Source organism: Eleginops maclovinus, chromosome 15 (assembly GCF_036324505.1).
Source record: "Eleginops maclovinus isolate JMC-PN-2008 ecotype Puerto Natales chromosome 15, JC_Emac_rtc_rv5, whole genome shotgun sequence".
Taxonomy (NCBI): Eukaryota; Metazoa; Chordata; class Actinopteri; order Perciformes; family Eleginopidae; genus Eleginops; species Eleginops maclovinus.
The window spans coordinates 19,185,557-19,211,638 of NC_086363.1; the positions used below are offsets into that span (position 1 = coordinate 19,185,557).

Consider the following 26,082-nt stretch of genomic DNA (forward strand, 5'->3'; position numbering starts at 1 on the left):
TCACTATTAAATGTCTCTTTCTGTTTGTCTATCAGCCTTCTGTAAATATAACTAGAAGCTAAATTAAAATAGTTTTACTATTAAAGTGACTCCACTCATTTTCCTTCATGGAGGATTACTAGGAAGGGTTCTCTCTTAAACTAATACAAAAAAATACAGTTTTACAACAAATGAATACAAAAACTATTTTATTCAGTTTAATCTCGCTTTAGTGCATATCCACTTTCTTGTTACGGGATCAGAATGTTAAGGAAATATAACGTCTATTGTTTTCACAGCAGCAATTGCAAAATTAACCTCAACAAAAAGTGCCATTAAAATGATGTTACATCACAAAGTAATAAACCTGCCAACATCCAGCTTCACTTCAACTTCAGAAAGAAACGGGAATAAAAACACAGAGATCAAAGGCAGCAAATAAACTCAAAAGGTACAAAAATATTGGAATACTTATCAGTCACAACCAATCAGAACACGGCATGCAGTGTCATAAGGGGCTGCATCTGGTCCAACACAGTTTCTTATACTACCTCTATTTACTAACTCAAAAACAAAAGCTTAAGACTGACGATCAACACTACAGCGTTACTATAGCTACAAATGAGTGTCCGTCATCTCCACAAAACAAACATCTGTCAACCTAGCAGAACCATGAGGGAAATAAGCGTGTACCCTATTCTTTTTTAAATAATCCATGAAGGCAAAAATAATTGGATGCATTTATTATTTTGGTTACCAAAGTCCCTTTCCCCATAAAGCTCTAAAACATCCCTGATCCAAGTGCACCAGCAGCTGCGTGGGAAGTGACTAAATATATTCTGAGTACTGATCCTTAAGATAAATGATGAATATTATGCTAAAAATCAAAACCTACTTGTGTTTAAACTGTGATTATGAGTTAAAAAGGCAAACGAATGGTTAAAAAACATTAAAGATACCATAAACATTACGATATATATTATTTGTAGTCATTTTGATTCAATTATGCCATATTAAAGAAAATAAATATGCATTAGTAAACTCCATTTCACAGTGACAGAGTGACAAAGATATCCACCAAGAAGAGAAAGAAACGTGCCATGGTGCGGCACATCTGATTGGATGACCACTGATTGGCGGCCTGACTAGCCAATCAGTGCCATCGGCAGAGTGGCTCCGCCCGCTGAAGCTCTGCAGAGATTTCGCTTTTCAGATTTTACTGTCCGTTAAAATTTGAAGCTCAGTCTCCAGTTCAGACGTTTCATCCTAGAGTGGAAGAAAAAAGACAGATTATCGAGCCAGCTCCACCACATCTGAGACATGCTTCTGGTTGTAATCTGCAGCACTGTACACAACTCCCTATGATCAAAGGTAAATCAGAAATATTTAAATGCGGTTTTGGTAGATATGATGAGTTTACAGCTCTTACATCGGCAGACTTTGTGGTCATCTTGAGAGCCAGCTCGGTCCAGTTTGTGGCCTCAGAGATGTTTCCCAGCTCCTTGTGACACTGACAGGGAGACAACATGAAGGTTAGTGCAACAATTCACACTCAAGAGAAATGTAATGGGATGTGAGCATGTGCGTTTTCCTTAAGCCCCGCCTCCAGGCCGCTCCATCATTACCGATCTTGGCTCAGTCAAATGAATGGAGGGAAAATCACCCTGGATTCAGCTCTTAGGACATTTTGCAAGTTCAGGACCTGATGATGTAACTAAGAGCTATTCCAGTGTTCGTCCTGTGGTGTTGATTCTGATTTAAAGACTTATCTTTCTAACATGATGAGACCGTGTTGAGTCTATTTGGGCCCAATGGCATCACGTACTGGCACTGAAGCCGCAGGTCCACCACTTGACCCCTACTAACATTTGCACATCCGGCTCACTTCCTGGGGACTTGGCTTCACTTTGTCCTGTTTCTTTTTTAACCTATTTGCAAATGCCCAAAAATGTAAGATGGAAAGTCCTGCCACCCTAACAGAGTTGTTCCTGTTTACACTGTAACCAAGGATTCAACATATTAATAATTAAGCATGTGTTTGATACTGGTTTAATGTCTGAATCTCAGGGTTATGAGGCAAGATCTGGAGTTGTATTGACTTCTAAGTGGATTTATCAATATTCCATGGATGGACATTGGAGAATGCAGTGTACCTGGAAGGGGGGGTGATGCTGATGCCAGCAGTGTGTGTGATGTCTGTGTTAAAAACTGACTGACCACGACTCCACGCAGATGGGGAAGTAGTCTCCACTCAAATTGTGGCAGTCTTGTTCAAATTGTCTTTCCAGTTCAAATCAAAGGAAACTCAAAAAGGCTCTGGTAGCTGCACTCGTTGCAATAAAGCTCCAGTAACAACACAGTAACTGGGCTCAGTGTGTGAGGATCACCTTTGCGATGTAGAGTCTGACGGTCTTGGAGAAACCCGGACTGAGCTCCTCTGCCTGCAGGCAAGTACACAAGATTTACTATATCAAACACTCACTTTGTGCACACATTGTGGTGGGGTGCATTATTTACAACATTGCTAAGGAGCAGAGGGGAGGCTGTCTCCCCCCTGTGGGTTTACACCGCAGGACACCATAGAATAACGATACTTAAATACTACAGAACTGTCTCTGCAGAACTCTGGTACCTTCAGGAAGTTCTCAAGCGCGTCATGCAGTGTGGATGTGGGGGGGGTCTGGTAGAGGGCAGCGGCCGCTTTTTTCTCCAGCCAGTCCAGAGTGGCTACCTGTGCGCACACACACACACACACACACACACACACACACACAGTTGGAATTCTCTATATGATAGGAAAGGAGCCCTGAAACTTCCTTTATGATCGCCTTAGAATCAGTGTTGAATGTTCTGGTGACACTGCATCTGTTAACCATAACAGCCCCCCCCCTCACCTCATAGCACCATCTGCCCAGCAGGTAGAAACACATGGGGTCATCATCTCTGAGTGCCAGGGCACGGTCCAGATGCTCCTGAGGGGAGAAAGCAAACGTCAGTCATTAAAGCAAACGCTATCTGAAACATAACATGAGCTGTGTGTGTGTGTGTGTGTGTGTGTGTGTGTGTGTGTGTGTGTGTGTGTGTGTGTGTGTGTGTGTGTGTGTGTGTGTGTGTGTGTGTGTGTGTGTGTGTGTGTGTGTGTGTGTGTGTGTGTGTGTGTGTGTGTGTGTGTGTGTGTGTTACCTTTAATATGTGGCTGCTCTTCAGTTTGCTGTGCATGCTCTCATGGTGGGAGGGGAGTCCTGTCAGCACCGCAAACCTGGAGCCAAAAGCACAATCGAATCAGAATGGGTTTTATTGCCAAGTAGGGTTACACATTTCAGAAATTTGCTTTGGTATAAAAGGGGCCTACAGATAAAATAAGAACGACTTTATTAATCCCAAGCTGGGAAAAGTTTGTGTTGCAGCAGCATACAGTAATACAATGCAAGGCATTGCACATAATTAGAAATGAAAAATAACAAATAAACAATTATAAAGTATAGACATCTCAAATAAAAATAAACCAGCATTAGAGAAACGACATATATACAGTTGACTATGAAGATAAATAAACTATAAACTGTCAGACAAAAGAGACACAGAAAAAAGAATACGTAGCAAATAAAGTACTATATATAAAAAGCTATTTGAAAAAATAAAACTTTGTGCAATTCACACTTTTTATTTTGTTCCATTTATTTTTCACTCATTTCCTTTGATATGGTCATCTTGTTTTGTATTACTGCTACTACGTTTTTTTCCCATGGTGTACTTATCTTGTTATTCTTCTTGTGCTTTATTTATTAAAAGTGTGTGCCTCCTTTTTTATATAACAATTAAGTTAGCTCTTTTTAATTAATCTGCACTCTTGCTGTTATAATACCGAACATTTTCCCGTGGCTGGACAAACTAAATTATTCTGATTAAGACTTTTGCAACAAATCTAAAATAAAGACAACATTTACACTATGTGACATCAAGTACAGCGGCTGGCAGGGGCAGCAATATCCGGAATAAATAAGTACAAGTTTGGCATCTTACTGTTTGTGGCACTCGGCATTCAGGCCGTTCTTCTTCAGGGCAAGCTCCGCCTCCTCTCGACCTGCAACAGCAGCTCACAGCTCAGCGACAAACACACACACACACACACACTCGAAAGGTGGAGAGTCATATATTCTGTACGTTTGCACAGATGGACCAGAGTACTCTAGTGTAGTCTAGTTCTCTTTTTCTTAAAATTGGAGTACATATTTTAATTGATGCTTTATTTAACTTGTTCTTTCTTCCTTTGTTTTAATTTGGTGAGTCCTGATTTAATATATAATATGATTATATCAGTGTGTGTGTGTGTGGTTGTGTGTGTTACCTTGGTGAGCGTAGGTCTTCTTCTCTTGTTTGTCCTCAGTTGACTCGTACATATCACTGTAGGCCCGAGCCAGTCGCCATAGAAACTCCCTGCTATCTCCGTACTGCAAACACAGAGGGAGAGAAAGAGCAGTCAGTGTTTGGCATCTTTAAGGGATTCAATAGTCATTTACTAATGGATTGCCCTGAAGCACAGGCTTCCAATTCAGTATATTATTTCAATTTTAATCGTAAGGCTTTCGAAATGAAAAAAACGGATCTGCAAAAATACAAACTAATTCTATAAATAAAAAATACATCTATAAAGATTCATTAAATGCATTCATGTCTACTCTAGCTTGGGGAAACAACAATATGGGTTGTTTATCAGTCAGTGCAGCATCAGAGCGTCAGTCTTCATCCCACGAAACATGAATCTGAAGCTGCAGTTGCTTCATAGAGCACCTTCTTCAAAGTAGTTGAAGACAGGGTTTTTTTCAGTGTGAAAGAAAATACACTTATGCATAGCTGAGTTAATGTTAATTGTTTTTATTCACCATGGATTCAAAAATAATAAACTAGAAACCAATAAGTAGCTTAATAGCTCGTTTTTTTTTTTTTTACACGAGTACAGTATTTGAGTAAATGTACAGTTACCCTCCAACAGTCAGAGGATGAAATATTCCTGGAACATTTTCCCCTGGCACTGACTGATTAACAAACCATATTGTGTTTTCCATAGCTAGAGAAGATGTGATATTACTTCAGAGTTCATCGGGACAGCAGCGTTCTCATTATGCGCAGAGCTAAGTTCATGTGGGAGTGGGCGTGGCTAAATCTAAAGTGGGTTGGCAAAAGGATGGACGCATCCTGTCCTCACCTGTGCTCTGTTGTCCAGCAGCAGACGAAAGCCCTCCTGCTTCAGACGGGCGTCCCCCGTGTGGAGGATGTCGCTCTGAGCCAGGAGGAGAGCCAGCTCCCCGCTGGGGACTTCAGTCAACTGCTGCAGCCTCCCCTCCTCGTATTCTTCTTCGTCCTCCTCCTCCAGCCCTCGCTGCTCCGCTTCCTCTTCCTGGGAGTGTTCCTGCCGGAGGGTGAGGACAGTAGCGCAGCTCCGGTCCTCGTCTTCCTCAGACTCCTGCTCTGGCTCCTGCCCCCCCTCCCGGTCTGTGTCTCTGTCTGTGTAGTCCGACTCAGCGTAGGCCGTCGAGTACCTGCAACACACATCATCTTTTTAAGTGACTTAAATGATTAAGAAATGAACTCCAATAACCACACTTCGAATTTCAAATGATATTTATTTTACTTATTATTTTGATTTTGGGAATTTTCTTCACACTGTACATTTGACATTCATATTTGATATGTTATTCCTTGCACACTTAATGTAAATAATATCCTACTTTTAAATGTTGTTAGCTGTAATTTGGCCCTTCATTGTGTTTATATATTATGTATATGCCCACTTAATTCTTAATTATTTTTTGTTCCAACAGTTTGTTTAGAAAGCGTTACTAACCTGTATAACATTTTTATTATTATATTTTTTATCCTTGTGTGAATCTGTACTGTTTTCCTTTCTCCATCTGTTGCTGCATAAACTCCTGAATTTCTGGGGATTAATAAAGGTACATCTTACCTTATTTGACAGATCACTTTTATCTTTCTCTGTCAACATTTACATATTTTACTTTTAGTTAAGTTTCATTATGTATTTTGAGATGTTTATATTTTTGTTTATTTCCTACTTTTTATTTAATTTGTTCTCATTATGTGCAATGCCTTGTTTTAAAGTGCTGCTGTGATATTTCCTAAATCTTATCTTTTCTTTATCTTAGGATTTCTCCTGCATCCAGTAAAGGTCAGTTCACCCCAATACGAAAAACGAACTCTTCCCTCTCGAGTGGATCTTCCTGCAGATACATACAGTGGGGCAAAAAAGTATTTAGTCAGCCACCAATTGTGCAAGTTCTCCCATTTAAAAAGATGAGAGAGGCCTGTAATTTTCATCATAGGTATACCTCAACTATGAGAGACAGAATGAGAAAAAAAAATCCAGGAAATCACATTGTAGGATTTTTAATGAATTTATTGGTAAATTCCTCGGTAAAATAAGTATTTGGTCACCTACAAACAAGCAAGATTTCTGGCTCTCACAGACCTGTAACTTCTTCTTTAAGAGGCTCCTCTGTCCTCCACTCGTTACCTGTATTAATGGCACCTTTTTGAACTCGTTATCAGTATAAAAGACACCTGTCCACAACCTCAAACAGTCATACTCCAAACTCCACTATGGCCAAGACCGAAGAGCTGTCAAAGGAGACCAGAGACAAAATTGTAGACCTGCACCAGGCTGGGAAAACTGAATCTGCAATAGGTAAGCAGCTTGGTGTGAAGAAATCAACTGTGGGAGCAATTATTAGAAAATGGAAGACATACAAGACCACTGCTAATCTCCCTCGATCTGGGGCTCCACGCAAGATCTCACCCCGTGGGGTCAAAATGATCACAAGAACGGTGAGCAAAAATCCCAGAACCACACGGGGGGACCTAGTGAATGACCTGCAGAGAGCTGGGACCAAAGTAACAGAGGCTACCATCAGTAACACACTACGCCGCCAGGGACTTAAATCCTGCAGTTCCAGACGTGTCCCCCTGCTTAAGCCAGTACATGTCCAGGCCCGTCTGAAGTTTGCTAGAGGGCATTTGGATGATCCAGAAGAGGATTGGGAGAATGTCATATGGTCAGATGAAACCAAAATAGAACTTTTTGGTAAAAACTCAACTCGTCGTGTTTGGAGGAGAAAGAATGCAGAGTTGCATCCAAAGAACACCATACCTACTGTGAAGCATGGGGGTGGAAACATCATGCTTTGGGGCTGTTTTTCTGCAAAGGGACCAGGACGACTGATCCGTGGAAAGGAAAGAATGAATGGGGCCATGTATCGTGAGATTTTGAGTGAAAACCTCCTTCCATCAGCAAGGGCACTGAAGATGAAGCGTGGCTGGGTCTTTCAGCATGACAATGATCCCAAACACACCGCCAGGGCAACGAAGGAGTGGCTTCGTAAGAAGCATTTCAAGGTCCTGGAGTGGCCTAGCCAGTCTCCAGATCTCAACCCCATAGAAAACCTTTGGAGGGATTTGAAAGTCTGTGTTGCCCAGCGACAGCCCCAAAACATCACTGCTTTAGAGGAGATCTGCATGGAGGAATGGGCCAAAATACCAGCAACAGTGTGTGAAAACCTTGTGAAGACTTACAGAAAACGTTTGACCTCTGTCATTGCCAACAAAGGGTATATAACAAAGTATTGAGATGAACTTTTGTTATTGACCAAATACTTATTTTCCACAATCATTTGAAAATAAATTCTTTAAAAATCCTACAATGTGATTTCCTGGATTTTCTTTTCTCATTCTGTCTCTCATAGTTGAGGTATACCTATGATAAAAATTACAGGCCTCTCTCATCTTTTTAAATGGGAGAACTTGCACAATTGGTGGCTGACTAAATACTTTTTTGCCCCACTGTATGTATCCGCACAATTAAAATGGAAGGGAATGAAATGGACTTAAAGTGTCTTGTTCCTCATCAGTAAGTAGTCTCTATGAAAGTGTTCACAACATTCAGTACACTTCCTCGGGTCAGATTCTGACCGTTCAGTCAGACTTGGCACTACATCCCAGTCTGGAGTTGTTTTGGTGATTAACAGGAATTAGCTGATGGAGCTTGTTGGTAGGCCTTCATAAACCCCAACAGCTGATCCTTAGTAATGTAACATGAATACTGAGCCACCGGTTATTACACCAGGCCTCTACGGGTGTCAAAAAGGAAAATAATACTTGATTTGGACCACAAACCAAGGCCACTAACAACATCACAACTTTTAAGATGCACTCATTAATATTTTCTAAATGACAATGGAGGAAATTACTACAAAACAGAGCAAAAACCACTTAGTGGAGACTTTTGTGGTCCATGGCAGATATGGGCACCCTGTGTGGAAGGTACACTAGATACAGCTCTCAACCGTTCAATTCTTTAACGCTGTCATTTAACAGAGAGAGACTATCCACATGCGCCTAACCTTTTATTAGTCTTTTTGTATTGATGTGTTGGTGGAATCCGTATATTTTATTTACAACATCAATCCAACCGCCAAAGCTTTTAAAATGGCGTCAATAGTGGCTTATAGAAACACAGATAGGAAGCCGAGACATAAAACCCCCCATGACGTACCCTCCTTCGCTGGTCTCGTATGCACTGGCCATGCCCTGGCTGGCAGTGAAGTAGATGGAGCTGGAGCCGGTGGACTCGGTGCGCTCCCTGTGGACCAAATGGCGGCGTCGACGCACCCGCTGACTATCCTCCACTCCTTTCCTGAATATGGGAAAGAAGGAACAAACATTCACGTTAGCTAAACAACACCAAAGTCCCACTCTCTTCCCTTGTCTCAAAGTCAACATTTTTTACGTGCTTTTGGTTAGATAGGTGAAATAAGGTCTCTGGTTTACACAAGCTGAAGAGATGTTCACCTTTTGTTCTACGACATAAAATATATCAGTTAATACCCCACTGGTGAATGTCTGAAGCGTCTCTGTGTCTCAGACAAGTCGGCTGCTTACAAGTGACTAAATGAGACCAGCTGCCTTTAGCTTAGAGATAATGACGTGAAATCATGGTTGTGGTTGCTCCATCCAATTTCATAGCAATGAGTTGAAGTGAATTAATTATTTATGGTATACTCACTTTACACATTGTGCTGACTCAAGGTGCATGTAAAGGAAACTTCTGCAGAATTGTCTTTGTAGGTCTTTTGTTTTTCTCATTAGTTAGCACCTCTATACTTTTTTTAAGCTTGTATTCAACATCCATTTTCAATTTAAAAATCATAAAGGTATTTATAATGACAGATATATTTCCTTTCTTTTCACACTGCCCCTTGATTGAAATACTGAAATACAAAAAGAATTACACATTCCCCAGAAATAGCCTGGAAATGATTAAAATAACTTCAAATCAAAAGATCAGGTTAAGTTCAATAAAGATATTGTGATGAGAAGAGTGTTGAATGAAATAAAATAAATGTTTTGGTATGATACATATCAATTAGTTAAGCACTTTCAGCACCAGGAAAAGCGCTATATAAATAACATGTATTAATATTATTATTAGAAAGGCCAAGTAGGTCAGTGTCCGACACTTCACATCACCACGGCAACTCACTTGACGTCCTGGATGATCTGCAAGGCGATGTCCTGCAGACCCCCCCTCAGCTCGGCCACCTCTGTGCGCAGTGAGGCCACGCAGTTCAGCACCTGGTCCAGCTGGTTCCTCACCTCCAGCTGCTGCTCCGGGGACAGGCCCTGCACAGCGGCCTCCATTGCAGCCAGAGCCTGCTGCTGGGCCTCCGCCTCTGCAGGGGGGACAGAGCATGAACTTAGGAAAAATAACCTATTGAAGGTATGTTGACTGCAATGTCATCATGATTTGTGGTATTAGAAGGAATTATAATTACAGTATTCACATAATTATTGAAAGATATACTAAAATGATCATGGGTTGATTTTCATGTGAACAATTATGTTTGTATTAAGTCTGGAAAATAGTTTGAAGGATGTCATATCTCTGCAGCTCCACTTAATACAGGATGATAGTTTCACATATTATATCTTTACCAAAAATTGCTCTTTCTAGGATATGGATATTGCACTTAACCATATTGAGATTTTGATAAAATACCAATTTATTGTGGAAGCAGAAGGCAAAAAAAAGGTAGCTTTGAAGGGGGACGGCAGCCTAATTAACAACCATGTGTATCTAAATATCTCAAGGCGAGGTGAAAGGTCATGTGCACAGCTGGGACAGACTGGAGCAAGAGCATGCTTACCTCATGCCTATCTCTTCCATCTAATCATGTTAAGTTTCATATTAAATGTTTAGGGGTTCACAGTGTTTTTAATTAGAGATAAGGAATCATCAGTCAGGCTACATTAATGGACACTAAAGTGAAATTGTGCTAAAAGAAATGCCAATGTTAAAGTCTCATAAGAAACTAAATCATGGAATGTGATTTGAAATGTCATTGTAATCACCAATGCGATGCAACCTAACCTCTTACTCAAACATGTATTGCCATCAGCTGTGGTGGGCAACAACTGCAACATATTTAGGGAAAAATACCAAGAACGTGCCAAAGTCTATAAAGTTGCCATGCGGTGTATATGATTCATCACCATGTCTGAAGCGACATTTAACTTCATCTCCTAAAATCGTATGACGCAGTTGGAACCATGCCTGTCTCACACTAACATGTTTCTGACAGTCAGTATCAGGCAGAGGGAGAGTTACCCACCCTGCGCATCAAGCGTCCCCAACAGCACGGCTTCCCCCGCCCCGTCTAACAGCGGCCTGGCTTCCAGCACCAGTCTCTGGGTTCTTCTCCTGCTGATCTCCTTGTAGATGATGAAGGCGATCAAGCCACAGCCGGCTGTAGCTGCGACAGCAAGCCCCACGAGCCCGCTCCTCCCGAGCTGAGCGTTCATCTCTCGACGCTCCGATAGTCGTTTATAACGAGTGTTTACGGTACTTATTTAGCTCTGCTTACATACGTCACCATGTCTACCTCCAACTTATCTCACGATAAAAACGACATGCCTCTTGACGCAATTATCTGTTCCGAAAAGATGCTCGATAGGGGGCACGCTCAGTGCTAGCACGTTAGCCAAGTGTCATTAGCCTGTTACTATTATAGCCTCCACTGGCTAATAACACAATGATATAAGCGGACGCAAATGTTTTAATGTTCCTTTGAGACCTGTCCTAGTTATATTTTAAGACAAAACGTTCAAAAGTTTAAAAATAATAACCCAAACGCTCTGTTTATATCTTATCAACGTGTTTAGTCGATAGCAGCTACGACGCTATGAAATGTCAAATCTAACTGCATCACATTAGAAACACAGAGGGCAACAAGGCGAGCGCATGGGGACACAACTTCCGGTTTCAATTTCCAAAATAAAAGCTGTTGTCGAGGTGGCTGCATAATGAATATGTATTATATTTGGTAGGATATAAAATGATAAAATAAGAAGTAGACAGTGGCGAATGTAACTAAGTACATTTACTCAAGTCGATTACTTAACTACATTGTGGAGGCTAATTTCTACTTTTTACTTTACTACATTTATTTTACAAAATAGTTACAACTTTGCAGGTGTAATATAGAATATAAATAAACTAATTAATCATTATCTGTTGTTATGGGTTAACCTTTAGGACCCTGAGGCGGGCAGATAAACAGAACCAATACCTCTTGCCACCTGAATAGTTTCTTTCCCTCTGCCTCATTACCAAGGCCCGGGACCCCCACTGACACTGGCTTTTATCCCCTTCAGAAACACATTATGCCTTACATTAATGCACATCATGCGAACAACATGTTGTTATTTTTTTAATTGCACATCCTGCACATGGTTTACATTTCTGCTCCACACTACCGCTTTTAAATCACCACAACTCTCTACTTTAAATATGGTAGGCCTATATAGTGTTTGTCATATGTACATATTGTTAATTTTTTTTAATAGCCTTAAAATAGTAAGACTATAATATAAAATGATCTAAATAATAGTAAAATATAAAGACCAGACATTGTTCCTTTAAACTCGAGAAGATGAAGAACCTGTAAAACATGCTCGGAGGAACACATCCTCTCGATGCCTGGGAGTGGCAGGGAGCTTAGCCATAGTGCTTCCATGAACCTGACCCAAATATGCAAGATAAACAATGAATGAAACCGTGTGTTTTTTTTATGCCATCACGGAAGCGTGCCAAGAATGTTTCCAAGTGAAAGAACAATGTCATTTGTGAAGAGGTGAAATCAGCATGAACCCTGAAGGGGGGAACTCAAGCAAATTGTTTATTGTTACTCTCAAATGAGAGTTCAGGCCTGGTCACAACGTAGCCTACCTCTGAACCACCTCTTCAAGTGTATATGACTTTAGATGATCACTGACTTGGGCTTTTGTATACTCAGGCCAGAATCAAACATGTGTATTAGTGAATGTTCTGCATGGACAAACATTGGGGTTTTATAAAATGTTACTTTAGTTTGGTCATTGGGTATGGTTTTAAATATGCTGAAATAATGTCAGAGAATACTATTTGAAACAATGATGTATAAACTGAACAACCTGGACAAAGCTGAACTGAAAAAACACCAAGAAATGTTTATATTATTTCTGGTCCTTATCACTTGTAAAAATGTGAACATTTTCTAAATGACTTTTAGGCAATTATGTATGGCAATTATTTTTCAAAATATACAAGTTTAAGACATGAGGTTAAATAAACATAATGTAGTGTTGAAATTCAACATCGTATGTGAATTGTTATCACTACATTTTGTAGTAAATTTGATACCATTATTGAAATATGTAGTTTCCTAGTGTATAATATTTGTATGTTAAGACACATGATACAAACATTTAGGCTGGAACTCATATTTTCCCCAAGATGATCTGGTCATCATAACACGATGGATAAAAAATAAATGTATTTGGATTGAAATTTGTCAATGAACAGAAACAAAAACTGCTTTGGTTACTTCTTTATGCACAGGCCGAGTGTTCTGTGATGTAATGGCACACTTTGATGTTGATACTGGTTAGGAAATATTACATTAGGGCAAAGCTAATTGAATAATTATCTAAGCAAAACAAGGGATCTGTGTTTGAGTGATTCATAAGGTATGCAGTCGGACCTGTTCAGTGCAACAGAAACTGTTTCCTAAGCAGGAAATGCTTGCAGGCACAAGTGACCTGACTAACTGCCACTACAGGGTCATCACATCACAAATGTGAACTTTTTCATTATTTCGTCATTTATTCAAGTATGGTTTGCAGTATTTATTTAAACATTTGTGTATATGTTTGCTAAATGAACACATTTACTGAACGCAAATGGTGGTTAAAATGTATAAGCTTCTTTCTGAGATTTACTATTGCACTCCCATGATGTTTGGGTTCTTGTGAAAGAGATTGGAATTTTTTGTCTTAAATCGAACCAGCAGAGGCTGAGAGATCCTGACTTTTAGTTCCTAGTAAAACTTCAAGACCCTTTCCACAATGCAACTCAGTATCATCTAGTCCTCCTGAACGATAGGATGAGATCAGACAACAAAAGACGAGATGAGACAAGATAAAAATATAACGAAAGATAAGATAAAATGAGATAGACTTTATTGTCGCAGTGGTACATTTGCTTAGACATCAGTGTGTGCAGTAATCACAGCAAAACAGTAAAACAAAGACAACAAATAGCTTAATGTATCTTACAATTGCACATATATCAGACATCCTCAGAAAACACTTACTGTTTGTAAGCCAAAGTTTGAAAAGTTCTCACACTGAAAAAGTGTTACAACATAGCCTGGAGTTGATTAAGGCCTTCTTGTGACAACTGTCAGTTTTTTATTTTTTGACAGAGAACAGTTTAAAAGTATGAATCTTTACACATCAGTCCACATTAAAGCACATATGGACATAACAACATCCTCTGTTGATTTTGTTATATAAAATGTTCCTGGTCTCTGAAATAAACTATAGTACAACAGCAAACATGGTGGATGAAAATGTATCTAACTTGAAATCTAGATTTCCTTTTTCTTCCTTTTATTTACTTATTGTTTCTTACCATTAGCCACACTTGTGTATTTTGTAAATTGTGTAACTGTGCTTTTATCTTTAATATTTTATGCATACTTGTTAATTAATATTAAGCTTTTGTTGGCTCTTTACTTGCTGTAGCAATTTCAATTTCCCATCTGTGTGACGAATAAAGGTATTCTGATTCTTAGGCTGTTTTTTGTCCATATTTGAGGAGCTTCAAAGTCCTACCAAAATATTATAATATAATATTGTACTATAAATAATTATCATAATTATTATGCTCACACATGGAGTTAATACAATTTGCACAAGTTATTATCTAAGACTTCATCTTTGAGATCTGGAGTGGGGATCTGCTTTGGGGGACATGGAGGAGCCTGCCACTGCACTGTTAGGAACCAGGCTACGGCCGTGGCCCGGTTAAAGTAATATAAAGGTTAAACCTGGTTAGACTAGGGCCAGGTCGCTGTTAGTACTTTGTGCCCGTCCTCCTCCTCTGTGTATCTCCGCCCTCCAGTTTATAAATGAGCCGAGCAGCATCAGTCGGTTAGCTCAGCCAGACGCTGCAGCCAGAGAGACGTAACATGGCGGAGAGAGGCAGCAAGCGGCTGCGGTCCGCACATTTTCCAGCCCAGCAGTAGAACTGTTCGGTGTTGGTCGAGTTTCACAGCTTTGAAGTGAAGCGACACAACTTCAAGAGAAAAAACGGCTGTGGACATTAGCCGCAAGGGAGCTATCTGAGATGAGCCGACACGCGACAGGTAGGAGAGACAAGTGTGCACGCGACAAAGCTTCTCATCCACAGTGACTCTGATGATAACAAGCTCGCGCTAACTTGTGTATTTCACTTCAAAAGTTCCAGTTCGAACCGCATCACTTTACAGAGTGCTGCTCATCAGCTAGCTTTTTTTTCCAAAGGCTGTGAGGAATTTGCTGGACCGGTTCCTCCAGCGGTCATATTGCAAGGACTGTTGGAAATTCTTGCCTGGTGTGTTTTCAATAAAAATAATCATTTCCCACAAACTTTCAGGCGTCCAGGGGTCGGTGCAGGAGTGGCCCCCCTCCCCTCCGCTGCCTGCGGATCATGTGCTCCACTCTGCAGCCGTGGTATTCCCTGGTAGCTATCACTCCTCTATACTCTATTATTTCTATTACCATAGGAGGGAAGTCATTTACTCAAGTACTTTACTTAAGTAAAAATGTTGATATACTTGTACTTTACTTTAGTATTTCCATTGTATGCTACTTTGTACTTCTACTTCACTACATTTCAGAGGTTAATGGTGTACTTTAACTCCACATGTATTTAATACCTGTAGTTACTTTACAGATCTGGATTAATGATGGTAAATATACTCAACCCTTAAATCAGACTTTAGTTCACCTGCAGTAAATTCAGCAGCTACCCTGCAGTATACAAAGCCATTCAAACTAGCTGCACCTTTACCAGCTCTGAGAACACTTTAATGATCAATAATTATAAAACATATCAGAGATATTATTCTGAAATGGACCAATCAAACAATGACTACTTTTACTGTCGCTACTTTAAGTACATTTTGATGAGAATACTTTCTACTTTTACTGGAGGAATATTTTGAATGCAGGACTTTTACTGTAACAGCGTATTCCTACACTCTGGTACTTCTACTTTTACTCAAGTACAAGACCTGAGTACTTCTACTTTTACTCAAGTACAAGACCTGAGTACTTCTACTTTTACTCAAGGACTCCTCCCACCTTTGTCTATTACTGTATTGGGCTGTGCTGCATTCAGTGGCAAGCTTAGCCAGGACTAGGACATTTTTACTAAGAATTATAGAGTTTATCTCAGCCCTTTTTATTCATTTAAAAAAAAAATTATGACATTACTGCATGACATATTGGAATGTTGACAATAATCCCTGACATTGTTTACTTAATTAAAGGTTTAATTTTATAATATAAGATAAACAACAGTGCATGTGCTGGACTTTATATTATGGAATGTTTTGTCAAATCTTTTTTTTTGCTCTATATATTTTTAAGACATTCTTATTTTTGTGTATCCGTCTCTACAGGTGCTTTTGATCAACATGGCTGCCCTTTGATCATGTTCCCAGTAGACGAACAAGCCAAACTCTCCTCCGATCTCAGCAAAGCAGAAGTGGTGGACTTCATAAATTACTTTCTGGGTCTGCACAAGTAAGAGCAGTCAGACGTGGTTACTGTGATAATGGGATCGAGAGGGACGTGTACTGATGGTTTGGATGGTTCTCTCTCGACAGTAGGAAGCACGAGAAGGAGGGCTTGGTGTCGGTGGTGGCTGATCTGAGGCATGCATCCCTCCCAACCATTAGGTTCATCGCTGAGACTCTGCTTCTGCTCGAGGTAAGGTCATGGCAGAGTGCACTGTGGGATGCTGCTGTGGAGGATGGCCTGCAGCAGGTTTCCAATGGTTGTGCATATGATGGATATGTGGTTTCAGAACAAAGCTACATCTGGATTTCCATAGTAATGGCTTCAGAAATGGACGGCCTCTTTATTAAGGATTATTGATACAAGATTGACCATAGCTGCTTTTAAAAAACTGGATAACGTCCTATATGGTGTGATCGGATAACACTTTATTGTCTGCTCACGTCTGCAATGTTTCTTGCATCAGAATTACAACATCACACACAGACAAATATTAAGACACGATAGAAGGAAAACAAACATTAAGCATACTATCACAATCATTAAGAGAAACATGCTCAAGAACCTCTAGCGTACATTTGACCTGGAATTTAGCTCTGTATTTTGTTTCAGGTGACCGGTACACAAAGCAGTGCTTCGGTCTAACTTTATTAAATCCTGGGACCCTGTACCTCCAATTTGATTCCATGTTTTGCAGCCTACTGCTTGCACTTCCTCTCCCTGGCCCTGTTCAGACCCTCTCAACCTTTTTCCAAATATGAAACCTCTAGAGTTTAAAAATTCCCAATGCAAAGGGTAATCATTGATCGTGCCTGCATTCGGGGGATTCCAGTCCACTGCTTTTACAGATGTCCTTTAATGAGCAGCTATGGGGAACCGCTGCAGCTCTCTTAATGCATATATATTCAAATGAACTGAGCCTTTGCTTCACTGCTAATCACAGTTTAGCAGGAACAAAGTTATCCGTCACCTTTCAGCTTTAAAGGGTTCGTTTTGTTCTTTTTTGAAGGGAGCTTGTGTCAGGTACTTATCCATAATCGGTGTGTTCCCTATTGTAGATGCCGGTTGGTACACCCCTGATTTAGGGAAACGGACAGGAATATTAGCCTGAAGATTGATCTCAGAGAATTTATTTGGAAGTTGTTGAAAACAATAATCAGCTTTTAAACTACAAATACATAAGCCATTATATGTAGTTTTGTGGAATATGAAACTACTTTCTCTTTCTGTTCAAGGTTTCAAGGGTTTTTATTATCATGTGCACATTAGCTACAGTGTGGTTATGGCATTGAAAATCTTAGGTCCGGAGCTCCTCCAACAATGCAGCATATTATAAAAGGACATTAGACAAAATAATCATAAAATAGAAATAATAAAGTAAAACTAAAGTAGTGCAAAATGAAACAGTAGTTTAAAATATTGAATAGAATATAAACACAATAAGCTAAATTATGCATGGCATGATAAAAGTAATCAAGTATACGCAGGATTTTATGTACATGTAGTAGAATTAAATATACCATAACAGAATGTAAGATTAAATAAGTAAAATTAAATACTTTTTGCAATTAAATAAATAGTGCGATGCAACCAGTCATGCAATCCTGTTGCATGAGGGAATCAACACAAGACAATTTGTTTGGACATTTACATTTTTATCAAGGAAAGAGGCCATGTGTGTCAGTACGTTGCTGAGTGGAGGGTAGTGGAAGAGATGAGCGGACAGACTGAACTCTGCTTTTTTTTTTTCTTAATCTCCCTTCTTCTTGTGGTTGTAAATAGAACTTTTGGTCTAAATTCCTTTTTCCCCATTGAGCTGCAAATTGTTCCTAATTGCAAAATATGTTAAGGCTCGGATAGAACCACATTCCTATGAGTGCTCTGCTTAGTAAAGATATATTCTTTAGTTGAGACAACATACTATTGCTGGTTATCAGGGCCTTGTTGTTGTCATTTTATGAATTTTATTTAGTGGAAAGAAATTGCATGCTGTGGCCTGGTCCGACCCAGCCTGATTTGTCGACATATAATTCACAGTAATGCCGCCTTGTTGCACCTCAAGCATTTGACTCTATATGTATGAATAATGAGGCTTTGATTCTGTCTACAGCTCTGGAAAAAAGGGTTAGACCACTCCAAATTGTTCTTAAATCTTTATCTCTACATGTATGGCAGCCATTCCAGTGTCTGTTGAATTCCAACACAGAGAAATGTTGTCAGTAGTTTATAGAATACAATAAAACAATACTATTAACCATTTAACTCAAAGACAAACCTATAAGAAAATAATAATGCTGAAGTGCTCTCTTAATTTTTCCCGGGGCTGTATGTGATATCTTTCTGCTATTGCCTCAGCACAATGGAGATAAGGGACACCTGGGGGGGTCCTTTCCTCTTAATTAGAAAGGACAGTAGAGAATTGAAACGAGGGGGGAGGATGGCTATGACATGTTCAGTGGTGTAAAGTACATTTACTCAAGTACTGTACTTGAATACAATTATAGGGTACTTGTATTTGAGTATTTCAATTGTATGCTACTTTGTACTTCTACTCCACTACAATTCAGAGGTACATGGTGTACTTTTACTCCGCTACATGTATTTAATACCTTGAGTTACTTTACAGATCTGCATTAATGATGGTAAATATAATCAACCCTTAAATCAGACTTTAGTTCACCTGGAGTAAATTCAGCAGCTACCCTGCAGTATACAAAGCCATTCAAACTAGCTGCACCTTTACCAGCTCTGAGAACACTTTAATGATCAATAATTATAAAACACATCAGAGATATTATTCTGAAATGGACCAATCAAACAATCACTACTTTTAGTAGTCACTGCAAAAGAGTATTCCTACACTCTGGTACTTCTACTCAAGTACTCAGATCTTGTGAGATCTTTTCCCACCTCTGCATGATCACCATTGTAAACCCCTAACATAACACACTGAATGATGAACAATCATAACCCAGGGTTCTGTCCTCCATTAGTTTTGAATATCACTGCCTGTGAAATATTCTCCCTTGACGCCTCACTGTGACCTTGCTTTCATCATTGCTCAATTCATTTACCGACCACAATAGCTCACTTACTGCTGGATTCAGCCCAACTGAATTGACATGTCATTGCCTGTGGTCAGAGAATAGTCAAACTGTAACAGTAAAACTGAATTAGGGCTGTGCGGAATGTCTCGCCCTGGAGTGAGCATTCTTCTCCGCTGCAGGAAAGATAAAATGGATTTAATCTAACCTTGCATGTTGCGAGTGAAAGTATTGTACAGATGGACACATGCATGCACAGAGCTTTTGTGAACCGGCAGCTTGGTGCTTCTGTCTGAATTATATATTAAAGACTTGGAGTGGGTTCTCTGCACACGGCATAGTGACGCTCTCACCTTGTGACTGCTCTCTCCTGCAGCTGAAACTTATGCAACTTTTGTTATATTGACTCAAAGATCTGAAGTCTGAGCTGATCTTCAAAGTACCAAGTGCGTCATATCTGTGAGGCTCATTGTGGAACCCTGTGAGTGTGGGAGAGAAAAGTGTGTGTGTGTGGAGGTCTGGGCAGGGGGGGGGGTCACATGCATGGCCGGTCACATGCATGGCCGGTCACATGCTTTGGGGTTTTTAATAGGAAAGCTGGAGTGAAAGTGCATTAAATGATCACAGTCATGTAGAGATGCTGCATTTTGACACCCAGATCAACACTTCTCAGGTATTTCTGTTTTTGTTGCTGACATTATTGGTGAGAAAAGAAAATGATCATTCTGTCCTATCCTTGGTGTGGTGTTTCATCCGATCTTGATATGGTGTTTTTTTTTTTGCGTTCCTGGACTTATAGATTTATTTTAAACATGCATGAAATAATAACCAATCATTGATAAAAACAATGCAACATATTATAATTAGGACAGAAAAAAATGCTAAATGAAACTGACGTGACCCTGATTGGCACTTTACTAAATGTCAGTGGAGTTTAGTTTATTCCATTTACTGCAAATTTGAAAACAGTACAATGTCATCAAAAACTGGTCCTGGGTCATTGGCTTATCGTGTCTCAAAATGCACTTTGCCTTTTATGTTTGTGTACATTTAGCTTACATGGTACATGTTCCTGAATAAAATCCCTACAATCTGACACAGAAACATTAAGAGTACCTGGGGATATACACACAATGCACAGTGGGCAGTAAATGTGGGGATCAATAGGCACCTACAGCACAATTTATTTTAGCCCCAATACAGGATCGTCAACAACCTATGCTTCAATGAACAATAGCAATGAAGGAAAATGAGATTTCTTAATTTATTTTACTTAGCGACAGATGATGACACGTTTTGGCAGGTAAATGCCATTGTAAGTGCTGCTGAATTAGTTAATTTATTTTTTAGTCAGCCTGCGACGGAAGATATGCAGAGTTTCTGCTGTACTGATGTCAGTTGGGAGCTGGTTCCACCAATCAGGAGCCAGGAGAGCAAACAGGCGTATTTCTGAGGGGTACCTGGGTCCCACACGCAGCTGATGCAGAGCGAAGTGCACGTGATGGATTGTATGATTTTACCAAACCGTTAAACACTCTTGTCTTTTCCAAATTAAATTATTACCACAGAAAGTGTTATGACATGCTTTCTGTCCATCATTAAGTATTATTTTTTTCTTCTCCAGCTGCACAAGAGGACCGTCCACACTGTGTACATAATTCTGCCCAAAAAGAAGGATGTAGTGAAGCTGTTGCTGAAGCTCCTGGCTCCCTCAAAGTCCTACACTGCCTCATTCAAGGTGAAGGACGCCACACACACTGCCCCCCTGGTTCTGATCAGATTTGATTCAGTAGGTAACGCTGATGTCGTCTTTTTGCAGAAAGTCCTTCTGAAAGAAGTCCCAGAGCTCTCAAACTACATTGACCGAAGCCAGCTGACGCCATCGCTGGGCGGCTACCTTGTGTACTGTCACCAGAGTTGGGTGGCCTTCATTAAGGTAATATTTGTTGTCATACCTCTGTTAGTTGTTATACCCTTGACTGCCTCCAAGGAAAAACAAGTACTGCAGGGGTTAACGTGTCCAGCAGCTAAGTCTAGTTTGACCCTAAAGTCTGAGCTGCCTGTGGGTAATGGGTAAAGTATTGTAGTATTGGAATCAGTTTAGCAACACAAACATGTCCAATCCTTTCACAGATTTGAACTGTGTAAAACTAATACATATTTATTCTTAGCATTTAAAAATGACAGAACATTGTCCATAAAAATCCCTTTTTCTTCTTTACTGTGTTTTATTTATACCAAAACTTTAGTGTATTTCTTTTTTGCCATTTGTAATGTTAGTGGTAGTTTTGGCATTGCCAGCTAAAAAATAACTACGATGACCTATCCCATAATCAATTGAGAAAAAAACATGTGTCTTAAGATTCCACTTTATTGTCATTGCATGGAGTAAAAGTACTTGGACAACGCTGTCTGTTTGCATCCAACCAGATGTGCAAAACCGTAGTTAAGCACAGAGTACAGTTAAAGGCAGCAAAAACATTACAAACAGCAGTGTGGAAAATGAATACACTATATTTATGTTATAAATAAGACACAATATAGAAAAAATGTGTGCCATAGAAGATGCAGACTTAATATTCAGATGTTTCATAACATATACAAAAACTATGGTGTAATAATGTGAAGTGTGAAAAACTTTATATTAAAGCATCCTATTGAAGTTCTTTCTTTTACTTTTGGCTGACAGTTTTATCAATAAATACATTAAACAAAGAACAACTAGCAGTTTAGCAATTAGTGGGATTTTTGGGCGCCATTTGCGATAACTTGTAAAGTCAATGTAGAGAAGCAAATTTGCTCCGGTGGCGCAAATGATGCGGTGCGATTTTAGTCTTTGCTAGAGTTAAATTCTTTTAACTCGAGCATCAAATTTGCATGACGCATAGTCGCGTTAGCCAATCAGCGGTGAAGATCTTAGCCTGAATCATGTACATGTTAGCTTAGCCTGACTGATCAGATCTACGCACATTTTAAAGTGTTTCGTCTGTCGTCTTGTAAGCAGACTCGTCAAAGCAATAATTCATGTTTTTAGGACCGGTATCAGTATGTAGTTCTTTTAGCATCATTTTCACAATATGTTAATTTTATTGACGTTATCACCAATAGTTTCTATATGTATATAAGCCCCGCATCCTCGCTAGCGCATCTTGTTTGAATACCGCGAGTAAACACAACTGACAGCCGTGGTTAAAGTCGAGTGATTAGAGCAATGCGTATCTTCACATCGTATCTGGTGAAAACACCACTATTTTGTACTTAAGGTAAGCATTCAGTACACAGTATTCATGTGTTGATACGCCCAATTTTCACAAACTCAGTCAATTAAAGCTGCCAACAACTTTTTTGTAACAAAATAAATGAAACCCTATAGAGAGCTGTATGCAGTTTTTTTTATTGCAAGGCAATATGCCTTTCCTCTAGTGAGGGGCCCAGCCCTCCATATATTTTTCTGCATGAGGACACCCCTGAGCTGAACACTATGGGAAGTTCTGTGTGAAACTGATATGAGAGTGACTCATAACAAGCCTCCTGAAGCTGTCTCATGATCAGGCAGAGGGCTGAACACTGTCACATTGTTCTGCTGTCCGCCAAACACACGCTCACTGACACTGCACTGTGTTTATGTGACTTCCAATGCAGCCACATATTTATTCCACCGATTTTTGTTTGAAGTATTGCTCCTCTGTGATGAAGAGTGTTCTCTCACAAGTGAGGATTCATTCATGAGATCCGTCCCAGTGTTCCGCGTCTATTGTTCGTTACCGTGGTGAAGCTTGTGCAAATGCCTCGTGTGATCAGCTGACCCTATTAGCAAGTGAAAGGAGCCCCTCTTCCTATTACATTATACATTCATTCATGTTCATCTGGGGCATTGGGCCAAGGTGACAGCATTCATTCACAATGGCAGCGCTCTGCCTATAGGAGACCATTCAGGAGGATAAACTGCTTTATCTGTGCTTGACCTACATTTAGGTTGTAGCATGATTTATTAACCAAATCGGACTATAAAGTGAGTGTAAATCATCCTTGTCATTAGCTTGGCCTGTGTGATGTGTCAAAATGCACTTGGCGCCTTAACCTTTGTTTACATTTTGCTTACATAGTGCATTTTCCTAAATAAAATCACCACAATCTGACACCTTTAAGAGTACTGAAGCACACAAAATGCTCAGTGGGCAGTACATGTGGGGATCAATAGGCACCTACAGCACAAGTTATTTTAGCTCCAATACAGGATCGTCAACAACCTATGCTTCAATGAACAATAGCAATGAAGGAAATTGAGATATTTCTTCATTTATTTTACTTAGCGACAGATGACAAAGTTTTGGCAGGTAAATGTCTTTTTTTTTTAACTCTTCGGTTGTTTTATTTCTAATTGCACCACTAATGTGTTCAACATGGGACTGTGAAGATGCTTAAAAACTATACAAACGTTGTGTTTATGTTGCATGGAGAAATTAAAGTGAAAGTTAGTCATTAGTAAGTCAGCATTCAATATTTCATGCAGAGGCTGCCGCTGCTCAGGACTCGCACTCACACACTTGTTAGCCATCAGGAACAGTTTGGTTTAAGCATTCTTCCCAGGGACACTGCGACACACTGATGGCTGGAGCTTGAACTACCGACCTTTCAATTAGTGGAGGACCATTGAACGCCTGAACCACAGCTGCTCATAAAAGTCTTAAATATGACCTTGTTTGCAATCAGAGGTGGAAGAAGTACTCAGATTTTGTACTTAAGTAGAAGTACCAGAGTGTGGGTTACACGTTTGTATCAAAATCTTCAGTAAAAGTCCTGCATTCAAAATGTTCCTCCAGTGAAAGTAGAAAGTATTCTCATCTAAATGTACTTAAAGTAGTGACAGTAAAAGTAGTCATTCTTGGATTGGTCCATTTCAGAATACTATCTCTGATATGTTTTATAATGATTGATCATTAAAGTGTTCTCAGAGCTGGTAAAGGTGCAGCTAGTTTGAATGGCTTTGTATACTGCAGGGTAGCTGCTGGATTTACTCCAGGTGAACTAAAGTCTGATTTAAGGGCTGATTATATTTACCATCATTAATCCAGATCTGTAAAGTAACTACAGGGATTAAATACATGCAGTGGAGTAAAAGTACACCATTAACCTCTGAACTGTAGTGGAGTAGAAGTACAAAGTAGCATACAATTGACATACTCAAATACAAGTACCCTAGAATTGTATTTAAGTACATTACTTGAGTAAATGTACTTAGTTACTTTACTCCACTGTTCATAACAGACATGACACTGACTGTGGCCCTGTGCTGCTCCCCTGCAGGAGGTCGATAAGTTTGTTCAGGACTTCCTGTCGGTGGTCCAGCGGCTGCCTTCCTCCATCTCCACCCTGCAGGCTCTGTCCAGGCTGCCGCTGCCCTCCACCTTCAGAGAGCTCCAGCACTTCTGCTCCACCAACGAAGCCACGTTCCTGCAGCTCAGGAGGTCAGACTCTCTGCTATTTTCCTACTCTACCCAAAACCCAATGTTGGTTCAGCAGATCTGGCTGCATTTATTGACTTAAGGAAAAACAAATCAAGTGAAAGTAAGTCTTGCTGACATGATTAATTTCATAATGGATCAGGATATTTTCATTACTTACTTTACAACTCTATATAGGAAAACAAAAACTGCAAAGTGACTTTCAACCACAAGGACTGGTTGGTACCAATTATTTAGAAAACTGTGCTCAGGTCAAACCTCTCAAATGTTAGCCTACCTTCAATGTCAAACACAAAACAACCAAACCAAAACACTCCCCCACCCCCCCCCCCCCCCCCCCCCCCCGCAGGGAGCTGGGTCTGGATGAGCTGCAGAAGCACTGTGAGAGGATCGTGGAGAAGCTGCGGCACCCTGATAAGGAGCCTTGTTACCAGGCCATGGCCGGCACCGCCCTCTTCACCCACACCGCCTTCGACATGCTGCGGAACCACAGCAGGTACTGCAGGCAGCCAGCTCCCACAGGGCTCCATTACAGAGTCCTGCTCTCAAATGCCTTTAGCTTAATCCTCTGTTAAACACTAAACACATTCCATAATGTGTTGCAATGGTCCTGTTGCACAACACCTCGTCCGGATGGGCTTGACTAATAAGGTGTCGAGTGAAGAGACCACTGCAGCATTATCAGTTTCTCTGGTTTTACTATTGATAGGTATGTCTTTGAGTTAAATGATTTTTATTTTTTGTATTCTATAAACTACTGACAACATTTTTGTGTCAGAATTTAACAGACACTGGAATGGCTGCCATACATGTAGAGATTGAGATTTAAGAACCATTTGGAGTGGTAACCCTCTTTCCCGGAGCTGTATGTTGTTCTCTTCTTTACATTTTTTAACTCACTTCTGACATAGCAGATACTCGACAAATACATACTTATAAAGCAAAACCAACAAACGGAAGACAAAACAATGAAAAAAAAACGGCTCAGTTTCCAAATATCCGATAAATCAGGCCCAGGGAAATGTAAGTAAGGCTGCCAGATGTTATGGAACATGTCAGATTTGGTATCATGTAAAACAATTGTAAGATATTCCAGGGGGAACCAACTCGAATATCATTTTGAGCCAGCCTTTGAGAGAAGGAACCTCATCTTTAGTCCATTGGAGTGAAATATTTATCCTAGCAGCGAAGGTAAGGACGTTATATAATCGTCGAAAATATTGATAGAATCATACAGCAAGATGTGTAAGTAAGAATAATCAATACATGGATCAAATAAATACAATTAAATAAATATATTTATATTAACATGAGGTAAAGTTACATTCCAAATTAAAAAAACAATAAATATATATATGAATTAAATATTATATTACAACATATAACATGTATATTCCAATATTTACAGTGTTGTTTTA

The 26,082-nt window shown here is 39.8% G+C and overlaps 2 protein-coding genes across 2 annotated transcripts in view; one reads left to right on the plus strand and one right to left on the minus strand.

The window, feature by feature from the left end:
• Nucleotides 1–171: 171 nt before the first annotated feature.
• Nucleotides 172–11,274, minus strand: rmdn3 (regulator of microtubule dynamics 3). The gene is made up of 12 exons (XM_063902007.1): nucleotides 10,662–11,274; nucleotides 9,533–9,722; nucleotides 8,546–8,686; nucleotides 5,186–5,519; nucleotides 4,328–4,430; nucleotides 4,003–4,063; nucleotides 3,163–3,238; nucleotides 2,874–2,951; nucleotides 2,612–2,710; nucleotides 2,367–2,420; nucleotides 1,409–1,489; nucleotides 172–1,245 (listed from the first exon to the last, which is right to left on the minus strand). The coding sequence occupies exons 1-12, from the start codon at nucleotides 10,849–10,851 to the stop codon at nucleotides 1,189–1,191; spliced, it is 1,464 nt and encodes a 487-aa protein (XP_063758077.1). The 5' UTR covers nucleotides 10,852–11,274; the 3' UTR covers nucleotides 172–1,188.
• A 3,268-nt stretch (nucleotides 11,275–14,542) lies between these two features.
• LOC134877055 (uncharacterized) overlaps nucleotides 14,543–26,082 on the plus strand; it is a 31,439-nt gene continuing 19,899 nt past the window's right edge. The window contains exons 1-8 of the mRNA XM_063902411.1: nucleotides 14,543–14,738; nucleotides 15,008–15,094; nucleotides 16,038–16,161; nucleotides 16,245–16,347; nucleotides 20,824–20,937; nucleotides 21,019–21,135; nucleotides 24,507–24,667; nucleotides 25,014–25,160. Coding sequence (XP_063758481.1) covers nucleotides 14,720–14,738; nucleotides 15,008–15,094; nucleotides 16,038–16,161; nucleotides 16,245–16,347; nucleotides 20,824–20,937; nucleotides 21,019–21,135; nucleotides 24,507–24,667; nucleotides 25,014–25,160 — 872 coding nt within the window. The 5' untranslated portion in view covers nucleotides 14,543–14,719. The remainder of the gene's footprint in view (nucleotides 14,739–15,007; nucleotides 15,095–16,037; nucleotides 16,162–16,244; nucleotides 16,348–20,823; nucleotides 20,938–21,018; nucleotides 21,136–24,506; nucleotides 24,668–25,013; nucleotides 25,161–26,082) is intronic.

Excerpts from the sequence above, each read along its gene's own strand:
- rmdn3 (XM_063902007.1), bottom strand. The coding sequence starts at position 10,851 with ATGAACGCTCAGCTCGGGAGGAGCGGGCTCGTGGGGCTTGCTGTCGCA. Across the intron at positions 5,520-8,545 it reads TACGAGACCAGCGAAGGAGG|GTACTCGACGGCCTACGCTG; the intron begins GTACGTCATGGG and ends TGTGTGTTGCAG. Across the intron at positions 4,064-4,327 it reads GAAGACCTACGCTCACCAAG|GTCGAGAGGAGGCGGAGCTT; the intron begins GTAACACACACA and ends CTGCTGTTGCAG.